The sequence below is a fragment of the Dromiciops gliroides genome, chromosome 4 (genome assembly GCF_019393635.1).
Source record: "Dromiciops gliroides isolate mDroGli1 chromosome 4, mDroGli1.pri, whole genome shotgun sequence".
Taxonomy (NCBI): Eukaryota; Metazoa; Chordata; class Mammalia; order Microbiotheria; family Microbiotheriidae; genus Dromiciops; species Dromiciops gliroides.
This window is the reverse complement of record NC_057864.1, coordinates 181,559,880-181,586,271: the sequence shown is the minus strand read 5'-3', so window position 1 is coordinate 181,586,271 and position 26,392 is coordinate 181,559,880. Positions and strand designations below refer to the sequence as shown.

Here is a 26,392-nt window from a genome sequence, read left to right as displayed (position 1 = left end):
CTACCTGTCTTCTCCAGACCAGAACTAAGAAGGAATGATAGAAAACTATCACTCTATGGAAATAAGCTATATATCATCTCAAATATGAATGGACAAGATAAATTTAAAACCCAAACTAATTTTGTCAACAGAGATAATGCCATCTCTTGTCAAAGACAAAGGTTGGTTCTGCTCCAACAGAATAAAATTCTAGTGTCTAATGTAATATAATAGGATAGAATGTAATAGAATAAAATGTACTATAATCTACATGCATGTGTAATATATAATTTATACAAATAAAGCTCCCTACTAATTGGAAGGTTTAGCAATAATCTTTCTCATTCTTCCAGAGGAGAAAAGGCTGACCTCAGTTCTTCAAAGGGAGAATAACAATAATAATTTGGTTTTTAGTCATGTCTGACCCCTCATGACCCCATTTGGGGTGTTTCTGGCAAAGATACTGGAGTGGTTTGTCATTTCCTTTTCCAGCTCATTTGACAGATGAGGAAACTGAGGCAAATACGGTTAAGTGACTTGCTCAGAGTCACACAGCTAGCTTACTAGCTATATATAGATACTTATATCTAAGGCCAGATTTGAACTCGTGAAAATGAGTCTTCCTCGCTCCAAGCCCAGCATTCTATCCATGGGGCCACTCAACTGCCTCAATAACAATAATAATAAAAAACAACAATAATCTCACCGTAACTCTGTAAAGTAGGTAATATATTATCTCCATTTTAGTGATGAAGAAATTGGTGATTTGAGAGCTCAAGGAACTTAACCTATAAATTACACAGATAATATTTGAGGCAGACTTGGAACCAGGACTCCTAATATCAAGTCCAGCATTCAATCTACTCTTTTTCCCAGACTATCCTTGATACCATTAGAGCAGAAGGAAACTTACTCTTCTCTGGCCCATTTTTGGCAGCACCACGCAAATACCAGTGCAAAAGTTTGAAATAATATGGCTGATTTTTTTTAACAAACACATACCGCCCCATCTATGCAAATGAGTGCGATCCTCTTCAAAATAATGCCTTTGGGACATTGGACTCTGATTCTAATGATGCTGCCATTGCCCAAGTCATATTTACACTTTCTCTCTTAAAATGCCATCCAGAGCATATGGTGCATTTGATCCAACTCAAGAAACGTTTAACAAGCATAAACCTATTAGTTCCAAAGGACACATGATGTAAAATGTTATTCACCTCCAGAGAGAGAAGTAGTAGACTCAGAGTACATCTCAAAGCACGATGTTTTTTCCTTTATTTTTCTTGTGTTTTTTTTTTTCAGGACATGGCTAATGTAGAAATATGTTTTATATGACTGTATATGTATAAATGGATATTTCTTGCATTCTCAATAATTGGGAGGAGTAGGAGAGAATGTCAAACTGAAAATAAAAATTAAATTTAAATTTAAAAATAAAACCTGTTAGTGCTGGGGAGAGAAAGGCAATATGAATACTGGTTCCTGTTCTCAAAGGGCTTCCACTCTACTAGAAGACATATGCTCAGAAGTGACAAAGCTCTACCCTCTGAGAATGGATTGGATTTTCTACAACCAGTCATTTAGAGCCAATCCTTATAAATAAAATAAGAAATCAAGGGGCAGCTAGATGGCGAAATGGATAGAGCACTGGCCCTGGAGTCAGGAGTACCTGAGTTCAAATCCGGCCTCAGACACTTAACACTTACTAGCTGTGTGACCCTGGGAAAGTCATTTAACCCCAATTGCCTCACTAAACAAAAAGAAAAAGAAGTCAAGCTAGGGGAATATTACTTTGGTTCAAGACTTGAGTGATTATAAAATATTGAGATTAGCTTTCCTGTGTGACTTGTAAAATGATTCTCCTACAACTGAACCTTGCTGGGACCAATCCCTACATCAGATTCAGCTCAAACTTACTGAAGGCCAGTAAGTTGAGGTCAGAGGATATTGATTCAACAATTTGTTGTTGAGTGATTGCTTTGTCAAAGAATTTTAGAGTTGGAAGATCATTTGATCTAACCTTGTTTACAGATGAGAAAAGAGAATGGAAAATGATTTGTCCAAGGTCTCACATCTAGTTGGTAGCTGAGCCAAGACTAGAATTCCAAGTTTCTCTTTATGATTCCTGAATTCCATTGATTCCTACCCAAGGGACTGTGGGGGAAGTGTCCACATCATGCAATGGAAAGAGGATTGGATTTAGAATCTGAGAAGTTTGTCAGGGAGAATCAGGAATAAATAACACAAGATATAATGTAACTAGTGCAATGTCATAAAGGGGGTACAAAGAAAGTACCAGAAGAGTTTAGTGCTTGGAAAGATCATTTCTGGCTGTTAGGACAAGAGACAACTTTGTAGAAGAAAGAGTATTTGATCTGGTACTTGGTCATAAGGAGTACATTCCAGCACAGTTGTATATAAACCAATTAGGCTGATGTACATAGAGTGTTTTGAGGGGAGTAGCATAATAGTGAGTTAGAATGGGAGGCTGAAGGAAAGACATATGAAAGAGAGGCAGAGCAAAGTACCCAGAATCAAGAGAATAATTTATATAGTGGATACAGAAATTTAAAGGAAAAAAAATTTGCCTCCTTTTTTTTTTGCAGAGCAAAAGTGACTTGCCCAGGGTCACACAGCTAGTAAGTGTCAAGTGTCTGAGGCCAGATTTGAACTTGGGTCCTCCTGAAACCATGCCTGGTGCTATATCCACTGTGCCACCTAGCAGCCCCCTAAAGAAAACATTTTAAAGAATATTCACTCTAATCAAAAGGCAAGACAGCCTTGATTTCCAGGGACTAATGATGAAATAGATGTTTCTGTTCTTAGCATAGAAGTGGTAGACTACAGATGTGGAATGTGGCATTCCTTTTCGGGCCAACATATTGATTTATTTTGCTTAACTAGATGTTTTGTTGTAAAGGAGGTTTCTATTGATGGGGATGTGGGGGGAAGGGCAGAGTTGAAAGGGTAATTCATTGAGAAGTAAAGAAATTTTTTAAAGAATTAAAATATGTATTAAAAATAACATTAAATTAAAATGGAGATGGATACAAATGATAAAAGTCACTTTTCAAATGGTGAATAACTAGATTCCCCTTTTTTCTCAGCTTTCCTTTTTTTAGTTTCCAAATTTCAAGAAGGAAGGAAGGGAGGGAGGGAGGGAGGGAAGAAGAAATGAAATGTTTTTGGTCTCTAGTTAATGCTGCCAAGCTGCTATGCATCTATAGGTATTTATTCCATCTCAATAAAAGAAGTGAAGAACCACAACTTTCTATGATCTGTACCCAGTATCTAAGATGCCATGCCTACTCCAGAGATGTTAAGCAATGCTTAATTATTGTTATTATAGAATTATAATTCTATCATATAGTTCTAGCTGAGTGAGCTTAGGATGAGGAAGGGCATAACAAAGTTATTAACCTCTCCTTGTTTCCATGGCTTTTCATGTATTCTGTTTATAGTCAACATCAACCCATATCAAACTTTAATTGGGTGAAGACATTGTCTTCGTTCAGTGGGTTTTGGGTAAACATCATGAGTAAACAAAATATTAACCAACATAAGGTTAAGCCATTGTGGCCAAAACCATAATATAGGACGTGTTCTCAATGTGATGGGTAAACTGTTCTTGAGGTTTAAGGAATCTTTTCAGAGAAGTAAAAGCTATCTCAAAGGATAAGATGACACCCATACTTGTCATTTAGTAGAAGTGGCAGTGGCACTTAGCATCAGAGCTGAGTCAGGGCAGGGCTTCTATATAGGCAGACTAGGCAGCCACCTCCATATAAATTCAGAAAAGCTTCATTCCCTGCTCTTCCAAACAACCCTTCTTTCTACCTGCTAATACCTGAAAAAGTCACCATTAGAAATTTCTTTGTGATTGCCTTTAATAAGATAGTAAGAATATGGCAGTGTTTTACATAATTGCACATGGATAACCTATACTGATTGCTTGCAACCTCGGGGAGGGGGGAAGAGGAGGGAGGGAGTGAGAGAGGGATAGAATTTGGAACTCAAAACTTTAAATAACTAAATAATAAGATAGTAAGTACCTCTAGTAGAGGCTGTCAATTCTTTACACCGTAGGATGAATGAGTTCCAGCTATAAAGAATTCTGGGCTTGAAGTTGGGAGACCTGCATTCAAATTCCATCCCTGATACCCATGTGGTCCTGGGATCATTTCACCTTGTTTAGCCTCAGTTTTCTTGCCAAGAAAATGGTCATAATGATACTTGAACTGTTCGTCTCCAAAAGTCAGTGCAAGGAAAATGATTTATAAACCTTCTATATTACAGAAACATGAGTTATCATTATGGACACAATAATACTTGTACTACTTATCTCAAAGAGTCAGTGTGGGGAAAATGCTTTGTAAACCTTACACATTATATAAGCATTGGTTGTTACTCTCAGATTCTTTCAAATAAGGTAATAACTCTGATGTAGTTTTATGAGATGGGGTTGGAGAAGTGAAGAAATAATACTGCCAGGCCCCAGGTTCACATAGTGTAGAAGGAATAACATTAGGTGAAGGATAAGGGTCACTGACCTAGAAGACTCTCATCTCTTCTTCACCCCATGTTTCCAATCACTGGACAAGTCTTGTGGATTCTGCCTCCTCAACCTCCTTCATTTTCGTCCCCCTGACTCTAATATGTTAACAACTATCTAAGTTCAGCCACTGATGCATAGTATATTGACTAGACTATTATAATAGCCTGGATGTAGCCTTTTCTCCTAACCAATCCATCCTCTACAAGGTGCCAACATTATCTTTATAAGGAACAAGTCTGACTATGTCACTCCTCTAATCAAAAAACCTTCATTGGTTCCCTGTTTCCTCTAAAATAAAATACAAACACATCCAGTCAGGTATTTAAGGTCTTCCGCAATCAGAATCCATTCTATCTTCCTAGACTTTTCTTACATCATTTCCAGACTCTACATTCTAGCCAAACTTTAGATACACTCCCCATCTTTCATGTCACTGCATTCACAAAATCTGTTCCATACACCTAGAATGATCTTTTTCAACTCCATCCTTCAAAATGTAATATTTTAAATTCAATTTCATTTTCACTTCCAAATTCTCTCCTTCCACCATATTCCCACCCATTAAATAAGGCAAGAAAAATAAGACCCATTACAATTATGTAGTAATGCATATTACTACAGTAATCTATATTAACCATGATCCAGATGGGAAAAACAAGAAAAGGAAAGAAAAAGAGACAAAATAAGCTTCAATCTGCACTGAGTATATCAATTTGTTCTTAAAATGAATAGTACATTTTATCATGAGTCCTTTAGAATCATGGTAGGTCATTGTATTGATCAGTTTTTAAGTCTTTCAAAGTTGACTATCTTTACAATATTACTATTACTATGTACATCATTCTCCTGGTTCTACTCACTTGACTTTACATCAGCTTATACAAGTCTTCCTAGGCTTCTCTAAAACCATCCCCTTCATTGGTTCTTATAACAGAAAAATATTACATCACATTCATATACCATAACTCATTCAGCCTTTCCCCAATTGATAAGCTTCCCCTATATTTCCAATTCTTTGCAGCCACAAAAAGAGCTAAAATAAATGTTTTTGTACATATGGCCTTTTTCCTTTTTCTTTGACCTCCTTAAAGTACTGATCTAGTAGCAGTATTGATGAGTCTGGTCATAGTGCCAAATTGATCTCCAAAATGGTTGGATGAGTTCACAACTCCACCAACAGTACATTAGTGCACCTATTTTCCCACATTCCCTCCAACATTTGTCATATTCCTTTTCTGTCAAAATAGATAATATTTGTAAAGTGCTTAGCACAGGACATGGCACATAGTATGCACTTAATAAATGTTTGTTCCCTCTCCTGCCTCAGAATTAGAAAGGCTTCTTCGTCTTCTTTTTTTTTTTTTTTTTTAGTGAGGCAATTGGGGTTAAGTGACTTGCCCAAGGTCACACAGCTAGTAAGTGTCAAGTGTCTGAGGCCGGATTTGAACTCAGGTACTCCTGACTCCAGGGCCGGTGCTCTATCCACTGCGCCACCTAGCTGCCCAGAAAGGCTTCTTCTAATCCTAGACTAAGGGTCTCTGCCTTTTCTGAAAGAGTACACTGCCCCACCAGCTGAGGGCTTCAGGTGAGCTTAAAATGGGAAGCAACAGAAAAATTTAAAGAGAAAACCCATGGGGCAGCTAGGTGGTACAGTGGATAAAGTACTTTCACTGAATTCAAGAGGACATGAGTTCAAATCCAGCCTCAGACACTTGACACTTACTAGCTGTGTGACCCTGGGCAAGTCACTTGACCCTCATTGCCCCACAAAAAAAGAGAGAGAAAACCCAGCTGAGAAAAGGAATAACCCAACCTGTCAGCAGGACAACCCAATTACAGTAATCCACCACAGCAACCCATTCATCTATAAGAAGTCAACCAAACCCACAAGCAGAGCACCCCAAGCCCAAAAACAGAGCAGCCTAGACTGTCAGCAAAGCCACCCGTCTAGACCAGATACCACTCCCAGCTGTGAATTCTATGTGCAAGAGACAGAGACAACGATAGAGACAGAGGCAGACAGACAGACAGACAGAGGAATATTGAGACATTGATGCCCTATATTTCCAGAAGGAGATGGGACACTGGGAATGTTCCAGAATTGTGAGCTGCCTTGGCTACATGTCTTCCCTTACATATATGCCTCACTATCATTGTATTTTCAGTTTGTGCCTGCTCTCCCCTACAGATGCTGGTGTGTTAATGGGAGAGTGTGGCCTGGATTTAAGAGAGGAATACTTTGGGATCATCATTCTTCCTATGTCATTTCAATAAGAAATGGTTATGAGTTAATAGAGTCTATACACTGAAACTTAATGCTAATGGGTGGTACACTGACAGGGGGACTGGAAGGTAGTGTTAAAAGTATAGAAAAAAGAATATTTGGACCAGTCAATGTGGTGAGTGTGATAGAAAATCAACTAGAAAAAAAGTAAAAGATTTCCTTGCAGCAGTAAATGCCTTGTTGAGATTAATTAACAAATTTCTAGTGGAGCCGGTCAGCTGAGTTATATGGTTTTCTCCGGCTCCATTGTGTAGCACACAAGTAGGAATGGAGGAGGTGGATGATAGAAGTAATACAAGATTGGAGTTCAGCAAAACAGCAGAGCAGAATAGGGCAGAATAAGACCAGGGAGCAAGAGACTGAAGAATAGCGGACAGTCTAGAATTGAACAAGCTCACCAATGGATGGAGATTGAGAAGGGAAAGAAGTCAAAGCAAGGACGGAGACTTGGGAAAGTACAAAGAGTATTCTGGGTCACAGTAAGCATGAAATAAAGCATAGAGAGCAAGTAAATGATAGGAGATTATGCTCCACTAAAGAACTTGTGGGTGATGAGAAGATCAAGATAAAGCCATCCCCATGTGTAGCTGAGGTGGATTTGAGGAAGGAGAATGATAAAGGTCAAATATTTGCCATGTCAAAACGCCAGAGAAGTAGAAGAGGTTGGGAATGGAGAAGAGATTATTTGACTTGACTAGAGGATGTTATTAGTGGCCTTACAGCTGTTTCGGTGGAGTGATCAGGAAGAGAAGCTAAATATGAGAAGGAAATGGATGATGAAGAATCTAGGCCTGATTTGAGTTCCATCTTCTGGTAAGGAGCAAGAAGATACCAAGGATCTTGGACTCAAGGCTAGGATGGAATAGACTTTTGTAGGCTGTTTTCTGGGGCAGTCACCCTAAGTCATGGGTTTCTTTTGGGGGTTACCCCTTAACCTTTGATCAGTGTTTGTCCATCATATATAATAGCCAAACATCTAATTCATTTCATTCTCCTGACTTTATGAGACATAAATGAAGAATGCATTGCAGGGAGTAAATGAATGAGAATGACATTTACAATGCCAAAGAAATAAAGTTTATTGGAAGGTAAGTGAAGGTACCTCCTTGCATTCCAGAAGAAGCTGAAGGAGCAAGGAAGGAGGAAACACCATCTGTACAGGAAACACCCCAAAGTAATAGCATGTAACTGAGTTATAGGGAGTTGAGCATCACCAGAAATTAAGAGCTTTTAATGCTTCCCATTAAGGTTTTTTCCAAACAGTTGAGAGTTGATGATGTCATTCTTGGCTTGTTGGCTCTGAAACTCACTGAAGTATATGGGAGATCCTGAAAATGGTGGCATAGTTGACAGAAATGGGGATGATGGGAAAAGAACCAAAATATTGCTATTGGCTTTGAGAACTGAGTTAAGTCAGAAGTCAAGATCAAATGACTTTTCCCATCCTAAGTTTACATGGTGAAACTGAGAGATGGGAACTTAACAGGTACGGGAACAAGACCTGACACAGGGCCCACAGGAGTTGCCACAGGAATTGCCACAGGGTCCACAGGAGTTACCACAGGCATTGGTGGTGGCGCATGGATTGCAGGGCAACCTGGAAAAACACAATTGTTTGCATTAGGTTGAGAATGGGAGTGGTCTATGCAAAGATGCCTTCAAGACCATAGCCCACAAATTCCATTCAAGCTTGGGTTCAGCCACCAGTGGGTTTTGAGTGGCAGAATCAAGTCAGAGAAAACTCAGATTATTGCCAAATACCCCTCCTAGAAAGTTATATGAGTTAAATGAGTAGAAAAAGAATTGTGATATCTGGTTATTCTTTTTTTTTTCTTTTTTCTTTTTTTTTTTTAGTGAGGCAATTGGGGTTAAGTGACTTGCCCAGGGTCACACAGCTAGTAAGTGTTAAGTGTCTGAGGCCAGATTTGAACTCAGGTACTCCTGACTCCAGGTCCGGTGCTTTATCTGCTGCGCCACCTAGCTGCCCCGATATCTGGTTATTCTTAATGTTAAAGGGGGAAATCTGCACAATATTTTAATCTCTGTATATGTGTATGAGAAAGAGACAGAGAGAAACAGAGACAGAGACAGACTTTTACCAGGAATCTCTGGCATGACACTCACTTGGAATCCTCACACTCCAGCAGGTTACGGTATGTAGCAATCTCACACTCTAGCCGAGACCTAACATCGAGGAGAACCTGGTACTCTTGGTTCTGTCGCTCCAGGTCACCACGGATTTCAGCCAGCTGGGACTCTACATTGGTGATCATACACTGGATCTGGGACAGCTGGGAGCTGTAACGGGCCTCAGACTCGGTCAGTGTATTTTCCAAAGAATCTCTCTGTAATGAAGAAAAGAAGAAAATGTCATATAGTTCCATGCTCAGCATTTCAGTGACTACATGGTTGATAAGTGACACAGTTTAACTTCAAAGAGCAAATATGAAGGCTGAAAGTTACCCACCAGGTTGTGCTGGGCCTGCAACTCAATCTCCAGGGAACTGACGGTGCGCCTCAACTCAATGATCTCTGCCTGGCAGTTCTGCAGCTGCTCAGAGCTGGACACCACCTGCTTGTTCAGTTCCTCTGTCTGCAATGTCCAAGAGGAAAAGCCAACAGGTGAGAATGTGGTCAACAGGGACCCAGGAAGACTCAAGTTCTGCAGTGGGCATGAGCTAGACCCCCACCTGAGTGTTGAACCATTCCTCCACATCTCTGCGGTTGTTCTCCACCACGGCCTCATACTCAGCCCGAGTCTCATTCAGGATCCTGTTCAGGTCCACAGTTGGGGCAGCATCCACCTCCACATTGAGTCGGTCACCAATCTGGCAGCGCAGGGAGTTGACCTCCTAAACAAACAAACAAAAAAAAATGGAAGGCATGAGTACATTTCTTTTCCTGGAAAGAAACAGCCTTCCAAAGCAACACTTTAAAAAGCTAAATATACAAATTGTTTCCCTGAGATGCTATGTACTCAGTGGAGGAATAAAAGAGAGAGAGATTTACTTAACCCAGATCCTCATCCTTGTCCCTTAAACACCTTTTCCTCAGAAAATAAATGGCTAGCTCCCACTATTCAAACATTTGCACCCCAGGCTCCATCACCTCCCTCCCACCCCAATACATAAGCCTTTTGCCTCATCTTTCTAGGAACCACATGAGTGCCAAATCCTGTGATCTCTTTCCTATGTCTCATTTTTCAGTTCCTCTTGTCTTTTTCCTATTAGAATTTAAGTTCCTTGAGGGCAGAACTGTCTGACTTGGTTTTATTTGTATCCTCACTGTTTAGGAGAATGCCTATCTATCTCTCTATCTACCTATCTAGTCCCACATCTCCAAGTAAATTTCCCATCAGCCTCTAGCACCTACAACTGAGTAACCAGGAAAATGGTCCCTTTTCTGTCATCCAGCAGATTGACTGCCTATTTACTACACTCAAAAGTGGGGATTTCTTTTCTCACCTCCTCATGGTTCTTCTTCAGGCAAACAAGCTCCTCCCTGAGGGACTCCACTTGGGCCTCCAGGTCAGACTTGCACAGGGTCAGATTGTCCAGGATTCTGCGAAGGCTGTTGATGTCAGCCTCCACCAGCTGACGCAGGGACAGCTCAGTCTCATACCTTTAAGTGCAGGTGATAGGAAAACGAAGAACACCTCTGTATTATACAAGTTGGATGGCACTGTCTTGGCTTTTTTTTTAACTTTGTAGTTTTTGTTTGAGAGTCTATTTCATTTCAGTTTGACAGACATATATTTTTTGATGAGGCAATTGGGGTTAAGTGACTTGCCCAGGGTCACACAGCTAGTAAGCATCAAGTGTCTGAGGCCAGATTTGAACTCAGGTACTCCTGAATCCAGGGCCAGTGCTCTATCCACTGTGCCACCTAGCTGACCCTTTGACAGACATATTTTAATCAGCAGCTATATGAAGGGGCAAATAATCCCACATTTTATTAAGCATCTACCTGTGCCAGGTGTTGTGAAAATGCTAGGGACTCAAGAACAAAAATGAGACAGGTTCTGTACTCAAGGAGTTTGCATTGTACTGGGAATTTTTTTTTCAATTTCTTTCTTTCCATCTCTATAAAGAGGGGTTAGAAAGGAGACAAAATCAGCCCAGTGATAAAAAGTTGAATTAGAATATAATTGTCTGAGCCTCCTCTGGACAGCATTGGTCAAAACTATTTTGTCACCTAAAAAAAAAGATGATTTCCTTCTCTATATTTCCATATCTCTAATTGTTTCTTCTAGATTCCATTTTTAACACATATCTAATGTTGAGAGTTTAAAAAAAGAAAACATGGTTGACATGATTTCCTTTCCTCCTTCTACCCAAACTCACTTGGTTCTGAAGTCATCAGAGGCCAGCTTGGCATTGTCAACACACACCACTAGCCTGGTGTTCTCAGACTTAGTGCACAGGATCTGGAAATGAATGAGCGAACATTGAGTATCCCTTAGAATTGAGAATCTCCTACTACCTTTTAAATGAATGGTTCGTTATCTGGAAGCACCTGAATCTTCAGCTGTTAGATATCTCAAGACTTTACCTTCTGCTGAAGCTCCTCAATGGTCTGGAAGTAGGATTGGTAATCAGGGCACACATAGGGCACCTGCTGTTGGCACCACTCCCGGATCCTACTCTCCAGCTCAGCATTCTCCACCTCCAGCTGGCGCACCTTCTCCAGGTAGTTGGCTAGACGGTCATTCAGAAACTGCATGGTCTCCTTCTCTTTGCCATTGAAGGAGCCTTCACAGAACCAGCCACAGGTGCTCACATTGGCAGGGATGTCACAAGCTCCAGGCAGGGTGCAGCCATAGCAGCTGGAGGGCAGGCAGGGCCTGGAAGCACAGCTGGTGTGGCAGCTGATGCTGGGCAAGCAGCAGTTGTAAGGCATGGTAGTGAGTAGGGTGGTTGGAGGGTTGGGAGGATGATCAAGGTGTCTGAGGTCTACCTGCCTCCCTAGGCCTTTTATACCCCAAGAAGTGGGTGTGAGCTCATCATAGAGCATTGTTTCCTTCCTTCACTTTCAGCCAATTTTTTTCCAAAAATAATCTAGTTAGAGACCTTCAAAGAGTCCTGCCTCATCTCATAAAAGTCTCTACTCTGGTTTGTGCTGGGTCAGGACTCTTCACAGATGCTATTGGCTGGAAAAAATAAGTGTCTCATTTGTGGTCTTCAAAGATACAATATCATGACAGACCTAAATGGCAGTCCTCATGACTCAGACTAAGGACAGCAAGGGACTATGACTTCCCAGCCTGGGTTGGACATATGTGTGGATCATATGTTCCCTTTATTTTATTCAAGTTCTGGAATTAATGTCAGTGAAAAGTTTGGAAACTGAGGAGTCTTTTGTATACTCTTCTCTTTCTAGTTCTTCTCTGAGTGCTAATATTGAGAATAACACCACTAGTGTTGATAATAAGTATAGAAACTAGATAGATCTTGGGGGAAAGTATCTCTATAAGCACTGGGATGAATTCTTGACTCTGGGATCTTTGGGAAATTGACACCAGCAAAAAGTTACGTGTACTCAAAAATCTTTGCCCTCCAATTCAGTTCAATCCAACAAGCAAGAGAAGGTATTGGGGATACAGAAACAAAATTAAAAACAGTCCCTACCCTCAAGAAGCTTACATTCTAGAGTGTTCTCTTACATAATATTGTAGCATGGAGTCAACTCTGGGTTCTCAATGGCAATGCCAACAGAGTACTAATTCTTATATATACTACCAAGATAGAAAGCCTATGTATTGATGGGGAGAGACCAATGATGGGGAGAGACCATCATTGAAGAATCAGCTTGGTTAAATTCAGAGTTATCAAGTAGTCTTTAGGTCAATTACAGCATCTCTCAAAGACTGTCTTCTACATGTGAAGGGATTTGGATCTGATTCAACAGAGAAATCTCCCACATCAATAAAATCACAGGACTTCAAAGTATGATATATCTAGTGATATAAATAATCCAATATATCAAAACTGTCTCTAGTGCAAAAGAGAGTAGATTCTGATAGAAAGGGTTGCTTTCTGCTCTCTGTGGTGATGGAATTGTAAGCTCCAGGAACTGCATTCACTCTTGCAAACTCTTAGGATCAGGTTAGTGACAACAGGAACATCTCTCAAGACAGAAGGTCACAAATGTCCCCCTCATCCCTGACCATACATGGCCCATCAATCTTTTCACCAGTAGGATGTTCACTCCTTGAAGGCTAAGACTGTTTTTGTTCTTGTATCCTCAGCACTTAGCACAGTGCTGGGCACACGATAAGTGTTTAGTAAAGACTTTGACTTACCTGCCCAATATATATATACATATATGTGTGTGTGTATAGATATATGTGTGTATGTATAGATATATATGTGTATATGTATACTTACACATACATATATACATATACATATACATATACATACACATACACATACACATACACATACACATACACATACACATACACATACACATACACATACACATACACATACATATACATATACATATACATATACACTTCTTCCAATTCCCCTATTAGGAAAAAAACTCATTGAAGATAGAGAATGTCTTTCTTTTTGGCTTGAATTTGTATTCTCAGTGCTTAGTACAATGCCTAGCTCATAATAAATGCTTAATAAATGCTTTCTATATCTATATTTATTTATTTATTTATTCCCTTCCTCCTTCCTTCATTTTTTTTTGTGCGGCAATGTGGGTTAAGTGACTTGCCCAAGGTCACAAAGCTAGTAAGTGGCAAGTGTCTGAAGCCAGATTTGAACTCAGGTCCTCCTGAATCCAGGGCTGGTGCTTTATCCACTATACCACCTAGCTACCCCTCTTCCTTCATTTTTTCTTTCTTCCCTTTCCTCTTTCCTTCCATCTTTCTCTCCAAAGACCCACCTAGCTAAATTCAAAGAAGTTCTTTACCATGCTCCTACTCAAGTTCTTAATAGGGATTATGTCCAGAGCCCTGCAGAGATCTTCCTTCCCAATATCTTTTTTCAGTTCTGCATTTCATTTTCTCATGTGCTGAAAATATATGCTGAAAATGAGACAACCTTTACCTCATCCATGTATAAGCGTGGAAGCAAAACTGGATGATCCCTGGAAATCTAGCATAGCAGAAATTCCATAGTAGAGGCCAAGATTGAAGTGACCTCCATAGAAGGCCTTTTTGGATGTTTGGATCTTTACCATCAAGTATCAAAAAGACAACTTGCTATGGTACAAAGGTATCAAATACAGTCCAGGAGACTTGAATTGCAGCCCATAATACTCTAGAGTGAGCCCTATACAGATTAAATTGTACAATTTTTTAAAAAATAAAATAGAGCATAGATAATGTTAATATGTGGTTAAGTCAATATGTGGCCCACAAGTATTTTATGTACAGTTTAGTCCCCAGTTTCTACTGGAGTTTAACACCATTGGCGTAGTGGATAGAGTGCAAGGCTTAGAGTCAGAAAGCCCTGGGGTTCAAATTCCACCTCTGGAAAGTTATCAGCTATATGACCCTAGAAAACTCATTTAACTTCCCTGTGCCTCAGACAACTCGCTAGGACTTATCAACTAAGTTGATGGGTTGGGATCTAAGGAAGTGCCTCATACTAATAAAACCACAGATTCTAAGCCTATTTGGATATATAAAATATGAAATATCAGTATGCATTTGCTTTCCTCTTAATCAGATTACCTACTAACAAAATCCCATATTTGGAGTTAATTGGGAAATACCAAAGTGATTTCCAATCTTCCAAATTTTCAGGAAAATACAAACATTTAACAGTTCTATATGCTATGCACAAATAGGGCATGAATTAATGCTAGGGAAGGTTCATAGGATAACAGAAAATTAGAGTCAGAATGAATCTGATAGGATGCTGTTCATCTTACATATAAGGAAACTGAGGTCAAAAAAAGGTATTTGACCAAGGCCCCACAGGTCGCAGAACCAGGATTCAAACCCAAGTTTTCTAACTCCACCACACAGAGAAGCTTTTTCCCTTTCTTGCCCTATAACAAAAGTTGGATCTAACTGGACACTTTCTGTTATTTATTTACAAATTTAAATCCCAATATGTGATGACTTGGGAATATACTGCTTGATGTAATCTCTAATAGCTCTTTGTAAGCTGCTTGAGGTAGGAATTTTTGGTTTTGTATCAAGTATCTCCAGTGCCTGGCACAACACATAGCTTATAGTAAACACTTAATTAATGTTGATGGAAGGGCAGCTAAGTGGCACAGTAGATAGAGCACCGGCCCTGGAGTCAGGAGGACCTGAGTTCAAATCCAGCCTCAGACACTTGACACTTACTAGCTGTGTGACCCTGGGCAAGTCCCTTAACCTCAATTGCCTCACCAAAAAAAAAAAAAAAAAAAAAAGGTTGATGGAATAAGAAGTGAAATGGAAAAAGCAGTGAATTTAGAGTCAGAGGGCTTCAGTTTGAATCCATGCTTTGCTCCTTATTACCTGTATGACCTTACACAAATCATTTTACTTTCCTGAATCTTCATTTCTTCATCCAAGTAGAAATTTGGATGACCTCTAAGATCCCTTCCACCTCAAAACCCAATGATTTTGTTCTGATTGTCACCCCCAAAAATGGAAAGATCTGGATTTTTATTTTGGTCTTTTCTGGTTAATGAAGTAAGCACTACTGGGTAAGACAATCAGCCTGATTCTGAAAATGATTTTCTGCTGCATTTTTAAAAATCACTCAGCAACCCAATATTATAGAAAGGCAACATTGAAGAAATAAATTTAAGAAAAAGCATAAATTGGTTCTTATGAGCTCTGATCCAAGCTCTGACTATAGTCACAGATAGGCTACCCCCTCAGTTGACTGAGCCGAGAAAATTAGGGATAATAAACATGACCAATTTCATGGGCTTGTAGTGAGGAATAAATAATAGAAATAATTAGGAGGCCCTTGGTCTATAATACCCAATGGGGTATTATATGTGAGCCTATAATACCCTATGGGACTTCCTTTGAGAGTTAAGGCGGGTGATACATTACAAGTGCCTCAGGTCTGAAAAGGCAGCTGGAACCAAGGATTCTATTCACAATTAAATAATTATATTTTTCTGGCATTCCAAGAATCTGTCTTTTATAAGCTCAAGCCAGTATAAGGATGAAAGGATGTAACCTAACCTGATCCTCTGGCTTTCCTCAATTTTTTTCTCTTATTCTGACATTTAATTTCATTGGTGTGAAAACTTCCTTCACTAATGAAGATCAACAACTTAGCTATAACTTAAGAGTCTTAAAGAGTTATGCTGTCCATGAGAGTGTACCTTGACCCTCATCATAAATCTAGTGTATGCCAGAAACAGGGCTTGATTGCAGGTTTTTCTGATTTCCAAGGTTGGCCCTCCATTGATTATCCATGCTGTCTTCCATATAGTAGGTGATTAATATGTATTTATGGAATCGAAGTAGAAATAGGGGAAGACCTTAACATAAAAGAAGAAGGAGGAAGAGGAGGAGGAGAGGGAAAAGAAGAAGAAGGGAGAAAAGAGAAAAGAAAAGATGGAGGAGGAGAGGAAGGAGAAGGAAGAGAAGGAGGAGGGAGAGAAGGAGAGGAGGAGGAGGAAAAGGAAAAAAAGAAAGAGAAAAATAAAAAAGTGAACTCATGTAAATCACAGCTATGGCTAAGTAGAGAATTCTTAACCAAAAATGCAATAGATGGGCAGCTAGGTGGCACAGTGGATAGAGCACTGGCCCTGGATTCAGGAGGACCTGAGTTCAAATCCGACCTCAAACACTTGACACTTACATAAGGCAAACAGGCTGAAATCCTCCCTGATATCTGCAGAGCTATAGCCAAAAAGGTAAACTGCCTAAATCCACCTGAAAAGTCCTGGCCAAAATTATTCACATTCATAGCCAATGATCTTAAGAAGAAATCTTTCCAAAGTAAAATACCTTTTATTGGGCAAGTCAATTAACCCCAATTGCCTCATAAAAAAATACAATAGAGGAGTTCACAAAAGAAATAGATACTTTAAATAACATGAAATTGAAAAATTTGGGAACTAACAAAATCAAAGCAACTAGGATAAGAAGGGAAACTGCTGATTGGGGGGGGGGGGTTGTGTCAAATAGCTCTGATATCAAAGCTATATAGGGAATCATTATAGATATATAACACCAAAAAGGCCATTCTCAATGACATATGCTGTCAAATATTGCATCTAGGTGATCAAAATGGAGAATACATTGGAATAAATAGAAACTTGAAACAGGCAGACCCACAAGCAGGTTATTGCAGTAATCAAGGTGTGAGGGGATGAAGGCCTGCAGTAGAGTGGTGACAGTGTCGGAGGAAAGAAGGGAACATATATGAGAGATTTTGCAAAGGTGAAATCAATAGCTCTTGGGGCAGGAAGGTGAGAGAGAGTGAGGAGTCCAGAATGACTCCTAGCTTGTGAGCCTGAGGGCCTAAGAGGATGGTGTTACCCTCTACAGTAATAGGAAAGGTAGGAGTGGGAGAGGGTTTAAGAGGAAAGTTAGACCTGTTTTGGATATATTGAATTTAAGATGTCTATTGTACATCCAATTCAAGATTTCTGAAAGGCAATTGGAGATGAGAGATTAAAGGTTAGCAGAAAGATTGGGGCAAAAACGGTAGATTTAAGAATTATCAGCATAAAGATGGTAATTAAATCCACTGAGTGAAGTAGAATAGGGGGAGAAGAGGAAAGCTCCCAGGACAGAACCCTGAGGGAAACCTCCAGTTAAAGGATATGAGCTGAAAGAGAATCTAGCAAAGGCTACAGAAAAGGTGTGAGCAAACAGGTAGGAAGGAAATCAGGAGAATGGTGTACTGAAAACCTAGGGGAAAGAGTATAACAAGGAGGAGAGAATGATCAACAGTATCAAAGGATGCAGAGAGGTCAGGGAGAATGAGGATTGAGAAAAGGTTGTTGGATTTGGCAACTAAGAGATCATCAGTAACTTTGTAGAGCACCATTTGAGTGTAATCAGGTCGGAAGCCAGATTATAAGGGGGTTAGGAAGAGTGAGAGGAAAGGAAGGTGAAAGTACCTAAGCCCTTTCCAGGAGTTCAGCTACAAAGGGCAGGAGAGATACAGGATGATATATCACAGGGATAAAAGGATCAAGTGAGGATTTTTTCAGAATTGGGGAAACATGGGGCATATTTGTAGGCAATAGGAAGGGAGCTAGTAGAGAGGGAGATATTGAATATAAAAAAGTGGGGATAACAGAGGGAGCAATTTGTTGGAAAAGATGGGATGGAATGGGATCACGAACAAATAGAGAGGTTACCCTTGGTAAGGAGATTTCATCATACAAGAAAGGGGTGAAGGAGGAGAGACTGGCAGAGGGCATCTGAATATTAGGAAATAAGGAAAAGAGAAGAAAGGGAGTTCACAGGAAATAGCCTCAATTTTTTTGTGAAATATGAGGCAAGGTTCTATGCTGAGAGAGTGAGGTGAGGGAGAGGTTTGAGGAGAGATGAAAATGTTTGGAAGAGTCACTGGAGAACAGGACAGTGAATTGATTAGAGAGGTATAGTAGCATCACCTAGCAGCAATGAGGACCTAGTGGAGGCTATGTAACATATATTTGTAGTGGACCCAGTCAAAACAGTTGTGGGATTCTCTTCTTTTAGCAGCATGAGTATAAACACTACCACTTTTGTGGCAGCAAAAAAAAAAAAAAAAAAAACCCCTGGAAAAATGGATATGTCCATTGACTAGAGAATATCTAAGCAAATTGTAGTAAATTAATGCAACAAAATATTACTGTACCATAGGACAGGAAGAAAATGAAGAATTCAGAAAACATGAAAAGACTTAAATGAACTGAAGCAAAATGAAGTAAGCAGAACCAGGAAGACAACCATACATAATGACTACAGCAATGTAAGTGGAAAAAATAATAAAACAAAATTGAATGCTGTAAAACTATAATAAACAAGCTTGGCCTCAGAGATGAGTAGAGAAAAATGTATCTCCTTCCCTTATTTTCAGAAGTAGAAGACTGTATTATAGAATATTTCATAAAATGTCACAACTAATATGTTAGTTGGTTTTGCTGGTCTTTTTTTTTCTTTTCTTTTCTTTTCTTTTCTTTTCTTTTGAATCTTCATTACAAAGGTAGGATCAGTGTGTTGGAAGAAAGGATATATCCAAAAATAAACATACTATAAAAAGAAAAGATATTCATTTTTTTAATTATAAGATAAATAGCGAATATATTACTTAGAAGTTGCATTATATTCATGCCAACTTAAATTATCTCTGTTCCAAATATCTTTAAAGAATTTCCTGGGGAAACTAGGTGGTGCAGTGGATAAAGCACCAGCCTTGGATTCAGGAGGACCTGAGTTCAAATCTGACCTCAGACACTTGACACTTACTAGCTGTGTGACCCTGGGCAAGTCACTTAACCCTCATTGCCCCTCCAAAAAAATTTTTTTAAAAGAATTTTCTATTGCCCAAACTCAACATCTCACCTCACCCCTCCACGCCTTTGGAGTCTATTCCCACATGCCTAGAATGTACTCATTCCTTTCACCCACCTGTCAGAAGAATCCTTATCAACCCAGGTGCCTCCTCTGATTGGAATCATTTCCTGACCTAATCTCCCTAGTTGTGAGTGCTCTTTTCCCTCCACAAATTCCCTCTACATACTTAGGAGAATAGGAATTCCTCATTGGGGAGAATTTTGGTTTTGCCATTGTATCCACAATGTTTAGCATGTTTCCTTGCTCATGATAAGTGTTTAATATTTGTTGAATGAATAGAAAAACCCCTTAACTGAAAGAAGAGGAGGAAATCTACAATAGTAGATCAAGACCCTTCCTGTACATTTTCCATTAGACTTAGAAAAGGATGTTATTTCTTGGGGAAGGCTAGACCTGTAGCCCAACTTCAGTCCTAAGGAGTGGAATCAGCTAACATCAACAACCACAGCTGATGCTCTTTGACCCAGGACTTTGTCTTAACCAGTTCCCAAAGTCCTATTCCCATCAGTAACTCTAGGCTATTCCCCTTTGTGTAGCTGAGAATGGATGCAATTGTTCCATCATATGTGTAACAGCTTTGTGTCCATTGTGTAGCCTATAGCAGCTCTTTGGGGCTGTGGAGAAAGCTAGAATGTCAGAATCAAGAGTTTCTTGGTCTAGGAGAGGTCTGTGTCAGACTAAAAAATAAAATAGCTAGAGTGCGATTGAAAAGGCTGGACTTGTCCATGTCCATGTTAGCCAAAATAAAGCTAGCATAAGGCAAACAGGCTAAAATCCTCCCTGATATCTGCAGAGCTATAGCCAAAAAGGTAAACACTGCCAAAATCCACCTGAAAAGTCCTGGCCAAAATTATTCACATTCATAGCCAATGATCTTAAGAAGAAATCTTTCCAAATACCCACCCGTTCAGGTTTATTAACATCATCTATTATTCCAAGTAGCTATGGTCGATCTATGGGAGTCAGAGTGGTATAGTGGAGTCACAGAACCTCGGTTCAAATCCCACCTCTGATGTGTTCTTTCTGTGTACCTTGAGACAAGTCTCTTCACCTCCTAGGGCCTCCGTTTCCTCATCTGTAAAATGAGGAGGTTGGAAAAGATGGCCTTAGTGGTTCCTTCTAGCTCTGAATCTCTGATCCCCTATCTCCAAACATGTAATAAGGGATCCAGGAACTAACGAGCCAACTGGGCCAGGCACATTCATTTCTTTGGGCCTCAGTTTCCCATATGTAAAATGAAAGGGCTAGACTAGAGCAGAGGTTATTAACCTGAGGTCCATTATTTTTAAAAATATATTTTATAATTATATTTCACTAAATAATTGGTTTCCTTTGTAATCATATATGTTGTTTTATCTCTTTAAAAACACGATTCTGAGAAGGGCTCCATGGATTTCATCAAATTGACAAAGGGCATCCAGGACACAAAAAAATGGTTAGGGACCCCTGGACTAGAGGCTCTCCATGGTCTCTGCCAGCTGTCACAATCTGTGGCCCAACATCCTACATTCTAAGGTCCCTGGCTCCAGTCTTTTGGATTCTATTTCACAAGTGGATAAATGCTTCTCTTGGACTTCTCTCTCACACTCTTACATAAACCAGTCAAAAGGAGGCCACAGACAAGAGGAATAACCTTTCAGGAATCAGACCCCACTGGCTATGTGGTCAGTTTTACACTGGACTGACTAACAGTATGACTCATCTCTAGCAAGACTTTGACAGCTGAGGGAGGAACCATGTAATGACCTGGTTTTCAAGTGGCTTTTTATAGAGCACCCAAATGATGAGCAGATTGCAGCAAATGAATAGCAATGAGAAACGTGTTTGCTTTGCCAAAAGAAAGTCAGTTTATTAGGAAGTTACAAAGGAGTGCCTCTTATGTTTTGGGAAGATTCTGAGGCAACAGAGAGAAAAGCAAACTCAATTTTTTAAAAGGGGGCAGAAGATGTTTTTTGAGTTTCCAGCACCCTTGGGAGTAGCACTGAATGGTCCACTTTAGGGGTGTAAATATTTCCAATGTGTTTCTTCCCTGTCTCCCAGCATCCCACTGATATGAGCAGGGCTATGCGAAGGTTAGAAGCACTTAACCCTTTTCTCCTTTCACCTCCTTACTATGACACCCTTAGCGCACAAAGTTGCAGGGGCCACAACGTGAACGAGGGACACAGGGTGTGCAGGGGGCACAGGGGACACATGGGACACAGGGATTGCTGACTGGGCAGGGGCCGATGGGTTTGCCGCACGCGTTGGTTGTGGCACAAGGGTTGCAGGGAAGCCTAGGAAGACAAAATAAGCAGAGGTGAATTCCTATGAGGGACATCAGTCCAGAAGCCAGAAAGTATAGACCAGTCTGATAATATGGCACAAGTATCCAGCATAACGTGTCTTATGGAAAAGAAAGATGGAGGCTTGGCCAAGAGCCTTTCCACTGCTTGTTACCACTACTTAGTAAAGTCAATGTATGAGCATGCTAGAAAAATCCAACTTCCATTTATACAGAAAAAGTTCCTCCTCATGTCAAGCCCGGTTTCTTGGCTTTATTCAGAAAAGCAAAAGTCATAACATTAGAATTGGAGAGCACAAGCCAGGTGACTTCAGGGACATGCTTGTCACTGATTATTTTATATTCTCCAATGAAAATAGTACTGCTCCTATTGAGTTAAGTTGGGGTGGTTCCTGTCTGGAAAGCATACTCTTAAACCAGAGATTTCCTTGCAATTGAATTGAACAATATGTTTGCATAAGTTTGGGTGTATGTGTGTATATACCCATGTATATATACCTGTGATACCTGGCCAGTACTTACTTGCAATCCTCACTCTCTAACAGACCCCGGTATGTGGCGATCTCACACTCCAGCCGGGCCCGGACATCCAGAAGTACTTGGTACTCTTGGTTCTGCCTCTCTAGGTCACCTCGGATCTCAGCCAGCTGGTCTTCAACATTGGTTATCATACACTGTACCTGGGACAACTGAGAGCTATAACGGGCCTCAGTCTCTGTCAGGGTATTTTCCAGAGAATCTCTCTGCCATGAAGAAGAGAAAGAAATGTTACAGAGAGAGATGACTTTATGGTTTTCTAAATCCCAAGAATGTCTCTACCATCATCACTTCTTAGCCTTTGTAAATATTAAAGGATATGTGATAAATACAAAAGGATTCTGGTTTTCTCCCCTTCCCTATCACATTTTTAAATCCTTCCAGTTAGGATTAAAGCAATCAACTAAGGTAGAACTCAAAGAGAACCCACCAGGTTGTGCTGGGCCTGCAGCTCAATCTCCAGGGCATTGACGGTGCGTCTCAACTCAATGATCTCTGCCTGGCAGTTCTGCAGCTGTTCAGAGCTAGACACCACCTGCTTGTTCAGTTCTTCTGTCTGAAATGTTCCAAGGGGAGAGCCAAGAGGTGAGAATGTGATCATCAGGAAGCCTCAGTTTCTAGAGTTGCCATGAGTAAGACCCTCACCTGAGTGGTGAACCATTCCTCCACATCTCTGCGGTTGTTCTCCACCAAGGTCTCATACTGACACCTGGTCTCATTCAGCACCCTGTTCAGGTCCACAGTTGGGGCAGCGTCCACCTCCACATTCAGACGGTCTCCAATCTGGCAGCGCAGGGTGTTGACTTCCTGTGGACACAGAAATCATTAGGGCAAACAAGCTCAGAAAAAGATTAGTCTCTGGAAAAACGCCTTAGCTCTTGGAAACTGCTTTCTGCTGACACATTTTGCAAAATATAACACTTTCAGAACCATGCAAATACAGAGTATCTAAGAGAAGGTCATGTTTCATCTCTCCATGTTGGAAGCCCTATCACCCTTACATTGCCCTTGTTTTTGGAATGGCAATGAGTAGCTGCTGGAGGATTTTTTATCTCTTGAATGCTACTAAATACAATCTACCTCTTGACTTGTGTAGATGTTGCATATATTTTGACATAAGCATGCTTTCTTTCCCAATAAAATATAAGTTCCTTGAGGGAAGGGACATTTTCCATTTTTTTCTTTGTATCCCCCTCATCTTTCACAGTGCATGGCACAAAAGAGGTTCTGAATACATTGATAATGATTGACTGAATTCAACTTGTAGATTGTATCAAAGAACCTACCAATTTGTCCTTTGAATGTCTCAGAATCAGATTGAAAAGAGATTATTCTATCTCCCTTTTCAGAAACTGGGTGGATAAGCCTGGAAGAAGCTTCTGTAAGAGTCATTCGCACAAGATTTTGGGATGGAAATAATTTGGCAACATCACCAAAATTCTTGACTCGTATGGAAAACTATAATCTCATGACTATCTGCCTCCAAATGAAGAAGATCTTTGGGACTCTTAATTTGTTCATTGACCTTATTTAAAAGTAATCCGTCTCCCCTCCCTATCCCTAAGCCCATTCTTTGCAGTGATGGATAACCAGCCTTTTTTGGTTCTAAAAATAATCCTAACCTCCTCATGATTCCTCTTGAGACAGATCAGCTCTTCCTTCAGGGACTCCACTTGGGCCTCCAGGTCAGACTTGCACAGGGTCAGTTCATCCAGGATCTTGCGTAGGCTATTGATGTCAGATTCTACCAGCTGGCGTAGGGACAACTCAGTCTCATACCTATGACCACAGGATACACTTGTAACCAAAATATGCAAGAGTTACATGCTTCCCCCTTTGTGCAGATTATGCAGAAGAGGCAGAGAATACTCAAGATCCCTTGTTAGTCAATAGGTCGATATGCAATTCTGAACCAGGATATTTTTTAATGGACTCTTTCTAACCTGGAAGGTGGGATCCCAACTTTTGAGGACATTGTTCAGTCCCTTTACACTAGGCAGGAGCATTCCTGGCTTGCCATCTGATATCTAAGGCATCTATGTCTATTGACTAAATGGGAAAGAGGGAAGACAAGGGACCCCTTCTGATCAACTCACTTGGTTCTGAAGTCATCAGCAGCCAGCTTGGCATTGTCAATCTGAACCACTAGCCTGGCATTCTCTGCCTTGGTGCACAGGATCTTTGGAATGAAAAGTTACACAGTGAGCAAGATTTTAAAATATAGATGCAATCTTAATTTTGAACAAAAAATTTTTCAGTTGAAAATGGCCAAGAAATAAGTCTAGACATTGCCCCAAGCTCCATGTTCTGAAATCAATAAACAGCTTCTCAGACACAGACTAAAAGATTTACAAAATACCCTCATCTTAATCACCATATTTTAAGCTCTGTGTCTTTACCTTCTGCTGGAGCTCCTCAATGACCCTGAAGTAGGACTGGTAGTCAGGGCACACGTAGGGCACCTGCTCTTGGCACCACTCCCGGATCCTACTCTCCAGCTCGGCATTCTCCCTCTCCAGCTGGCGCACCTTCTCCAGGTAGTTGGCCAGACGGTCATTCAGGAACTGCATGGTCTCCTTCTCATTGCCATTGAAGGAGCCTTCACAGAACCAGCCACAGGTGCCCACATTGGCAGGGATGTTGCAGGCCCCGGGGAGGGTGCAGCCGTGGCAGCTGGGGGGCAGGCAGGGCCTGGAGGAGCAGCTGGTGCGACAGCTGATGCTGGGCAGGCAGCAGTTGTAAGGCATGGTGGTGAGTAGGGTGACTGGTAGTTCAGTTGGATACAGAAGCCTTGTCTCCAGAGCCAACAGGGTTGTGGGACCTCTGTTTACCAAGGAACCTTTATAGTTCCCTAGCAATGGGTGTGGACAGAGTAGCCAATGTGTTGTGTTTTTTTTTACTTCTTCACTGATTTTCAAAAGCCCTTCCCATCAGTCTGTTCTTTACCTTCCTTGGAAGAGTCCCTCACCTCATAAAAAGACTTTACTTGGGCTTCTTGCTAAGTCAGGACTCCTGTACACCCATGAAATAAGAGTTTTGTGGTACACCTTCAAAGAGAAAATACTCTCCATACCCAAATACCTGCCCTCATTAAATAGGTGTTGTTCCCTCAGGTGGCATTCCATTTGTGTCACTTGGAAGGGGGAATGAATTTGTATGAAGTGACAGTGATGGGCATTTGCCCCAGTTGTTTTTCAAATCAATCATTAGATCCACAATCTTGAGAGGCTTGAGCACTGAGCCCACCATATTCCATGGGCATGTGTATGTTGACATTTGAAGGGAATATGCAAGAAGACCATAGTGTACTGGTGAGGATTTAGAACAGGTATGGTTTCCTCTGTAAACTTCTAAAAATACTGGTATTTGAGGAAGAGAATAGTTTAAAAGTGGGCACTTGGAAGGTAAGTTAGGGGCTCAAAAAGACTGAGAACTTGAGATCTGAGTTCATAACATTTTAGATTCATAGAGTTAAAGCCAGAAAAGACTAGCAGACTATGAACTTCTTGAATGCAGGGATTATTTAATGTTTATCTTTGTATCTCTAGTACCTAGTAGAGCACCTAGAAAATGTTAGGTTCTTAGTAAGGATTTATTGATTGATTTCTCCAAGGTCATTGAGGGCAATGCCCCCATTTTTAAAGGTGAGGAAACTAAGACCCAGATAGGTTGTGACTTGCCCACAATCACAAATGTAACAAGGAGCATTGCTGGGATTCCAGCCCAGGTTCCCTGTTTCTAAATCTAGCTATATTTAGATTGTAACACACTCATTTTGAAATAGGGGGCAAAAGGCAACTTGGTGAATGTAAGACATGGAGACTGTCCAGGTAAGTGGAATGTCCTGGGGAAAAGCAAAAGAGAAGGCAGAAAAGGGGTCAAAGGAATATCCAGGCTAAGCAATTAACTTGTTTGAATGTAAGATCCTCACCAGAGAAAGGGAAACTGAGGGAAGTAATAGAATTCTTACAATAAGCCTTTATTAAGATCTGCCTATTTCCAAGGCACTGGAGATACAAAGACCCAAGTTAAGGAGTTTCTGGTCTCAAGGAGCTTATGATCTGCTGGAATGATATAATATATACACAGATATACAGAAATAAAGTATAGATAAGAATAAACACAAAGAGGGGGCAGCTAGATGGCACAGTGGATAAAGCACTGGCCCTGGATTCAGGAGGACCTGAGTTCAAATCCAACCTCAGACACTTGACACTTACTAGCTGTGGGACCCTGGGCAAGTCACTT

General features: G+C 40.5%; 2 protein-coding genes across 2 annotated transcripts; both read right to left on the bottom strand.

Moving 5' to 3' along the window:
- Positions 1–7,995: 7,995 nt before the first annotated feature.
- On the bottom strand, positions 7,996–11,834 carry LOC122754333 (keratin, type I cuticular Ha4-like). The gene is made up of 7 exons (XM_044002652.1): positions 11,373–11,834; positions 11,165–11,247; positions 10,286–10,442; positions 9,512–9,673; positions 9,289–9,414; positions 8,946–9,166; positions 7,996–8,418 (listed from the first exon to the last, which is right to left on the bottom strand). Exons 1-7 carry the CDS (start codon positions 11,832–11,834, stop codon positions 8,301–8,303), a joined length of 1,329 nt encoding a protein of 442 aa, XP_043858587.1. The 3' UTR covers positions 7,996–8,300.
- A 9,331-nt stretch (positions 11,835–21,165) lies between these two features.
- Positions 21,166–24,903, bottom strand: LOC122754280 (keratin, type I cuticular Ha1). The gene is made up of 7 exons (XM_044002555.1): positions 24,544–24,903; positions 24,241–24,323; positions 23,767–23,923; positions 22,790–22,951; positions 22,575–22,700; positions 22,130–22,350; positions 21,166–21,599 (listed from the first exon to the last, which is right to left on the bottom strand). Exons 1-7 carry the CDS (start codon positions 24,889–24,891, stop codon positions 21,446–21,448), a joined length of 1,251 nt encoding a protein of 416 aa, XP_043858490.1. The 5' UTR covers positions 24,892–24,903; the 3' UTR covers positions 21,166–21,445.
- Positions 24,904–26,392: the final 1,489 nt, after the last annotated feature.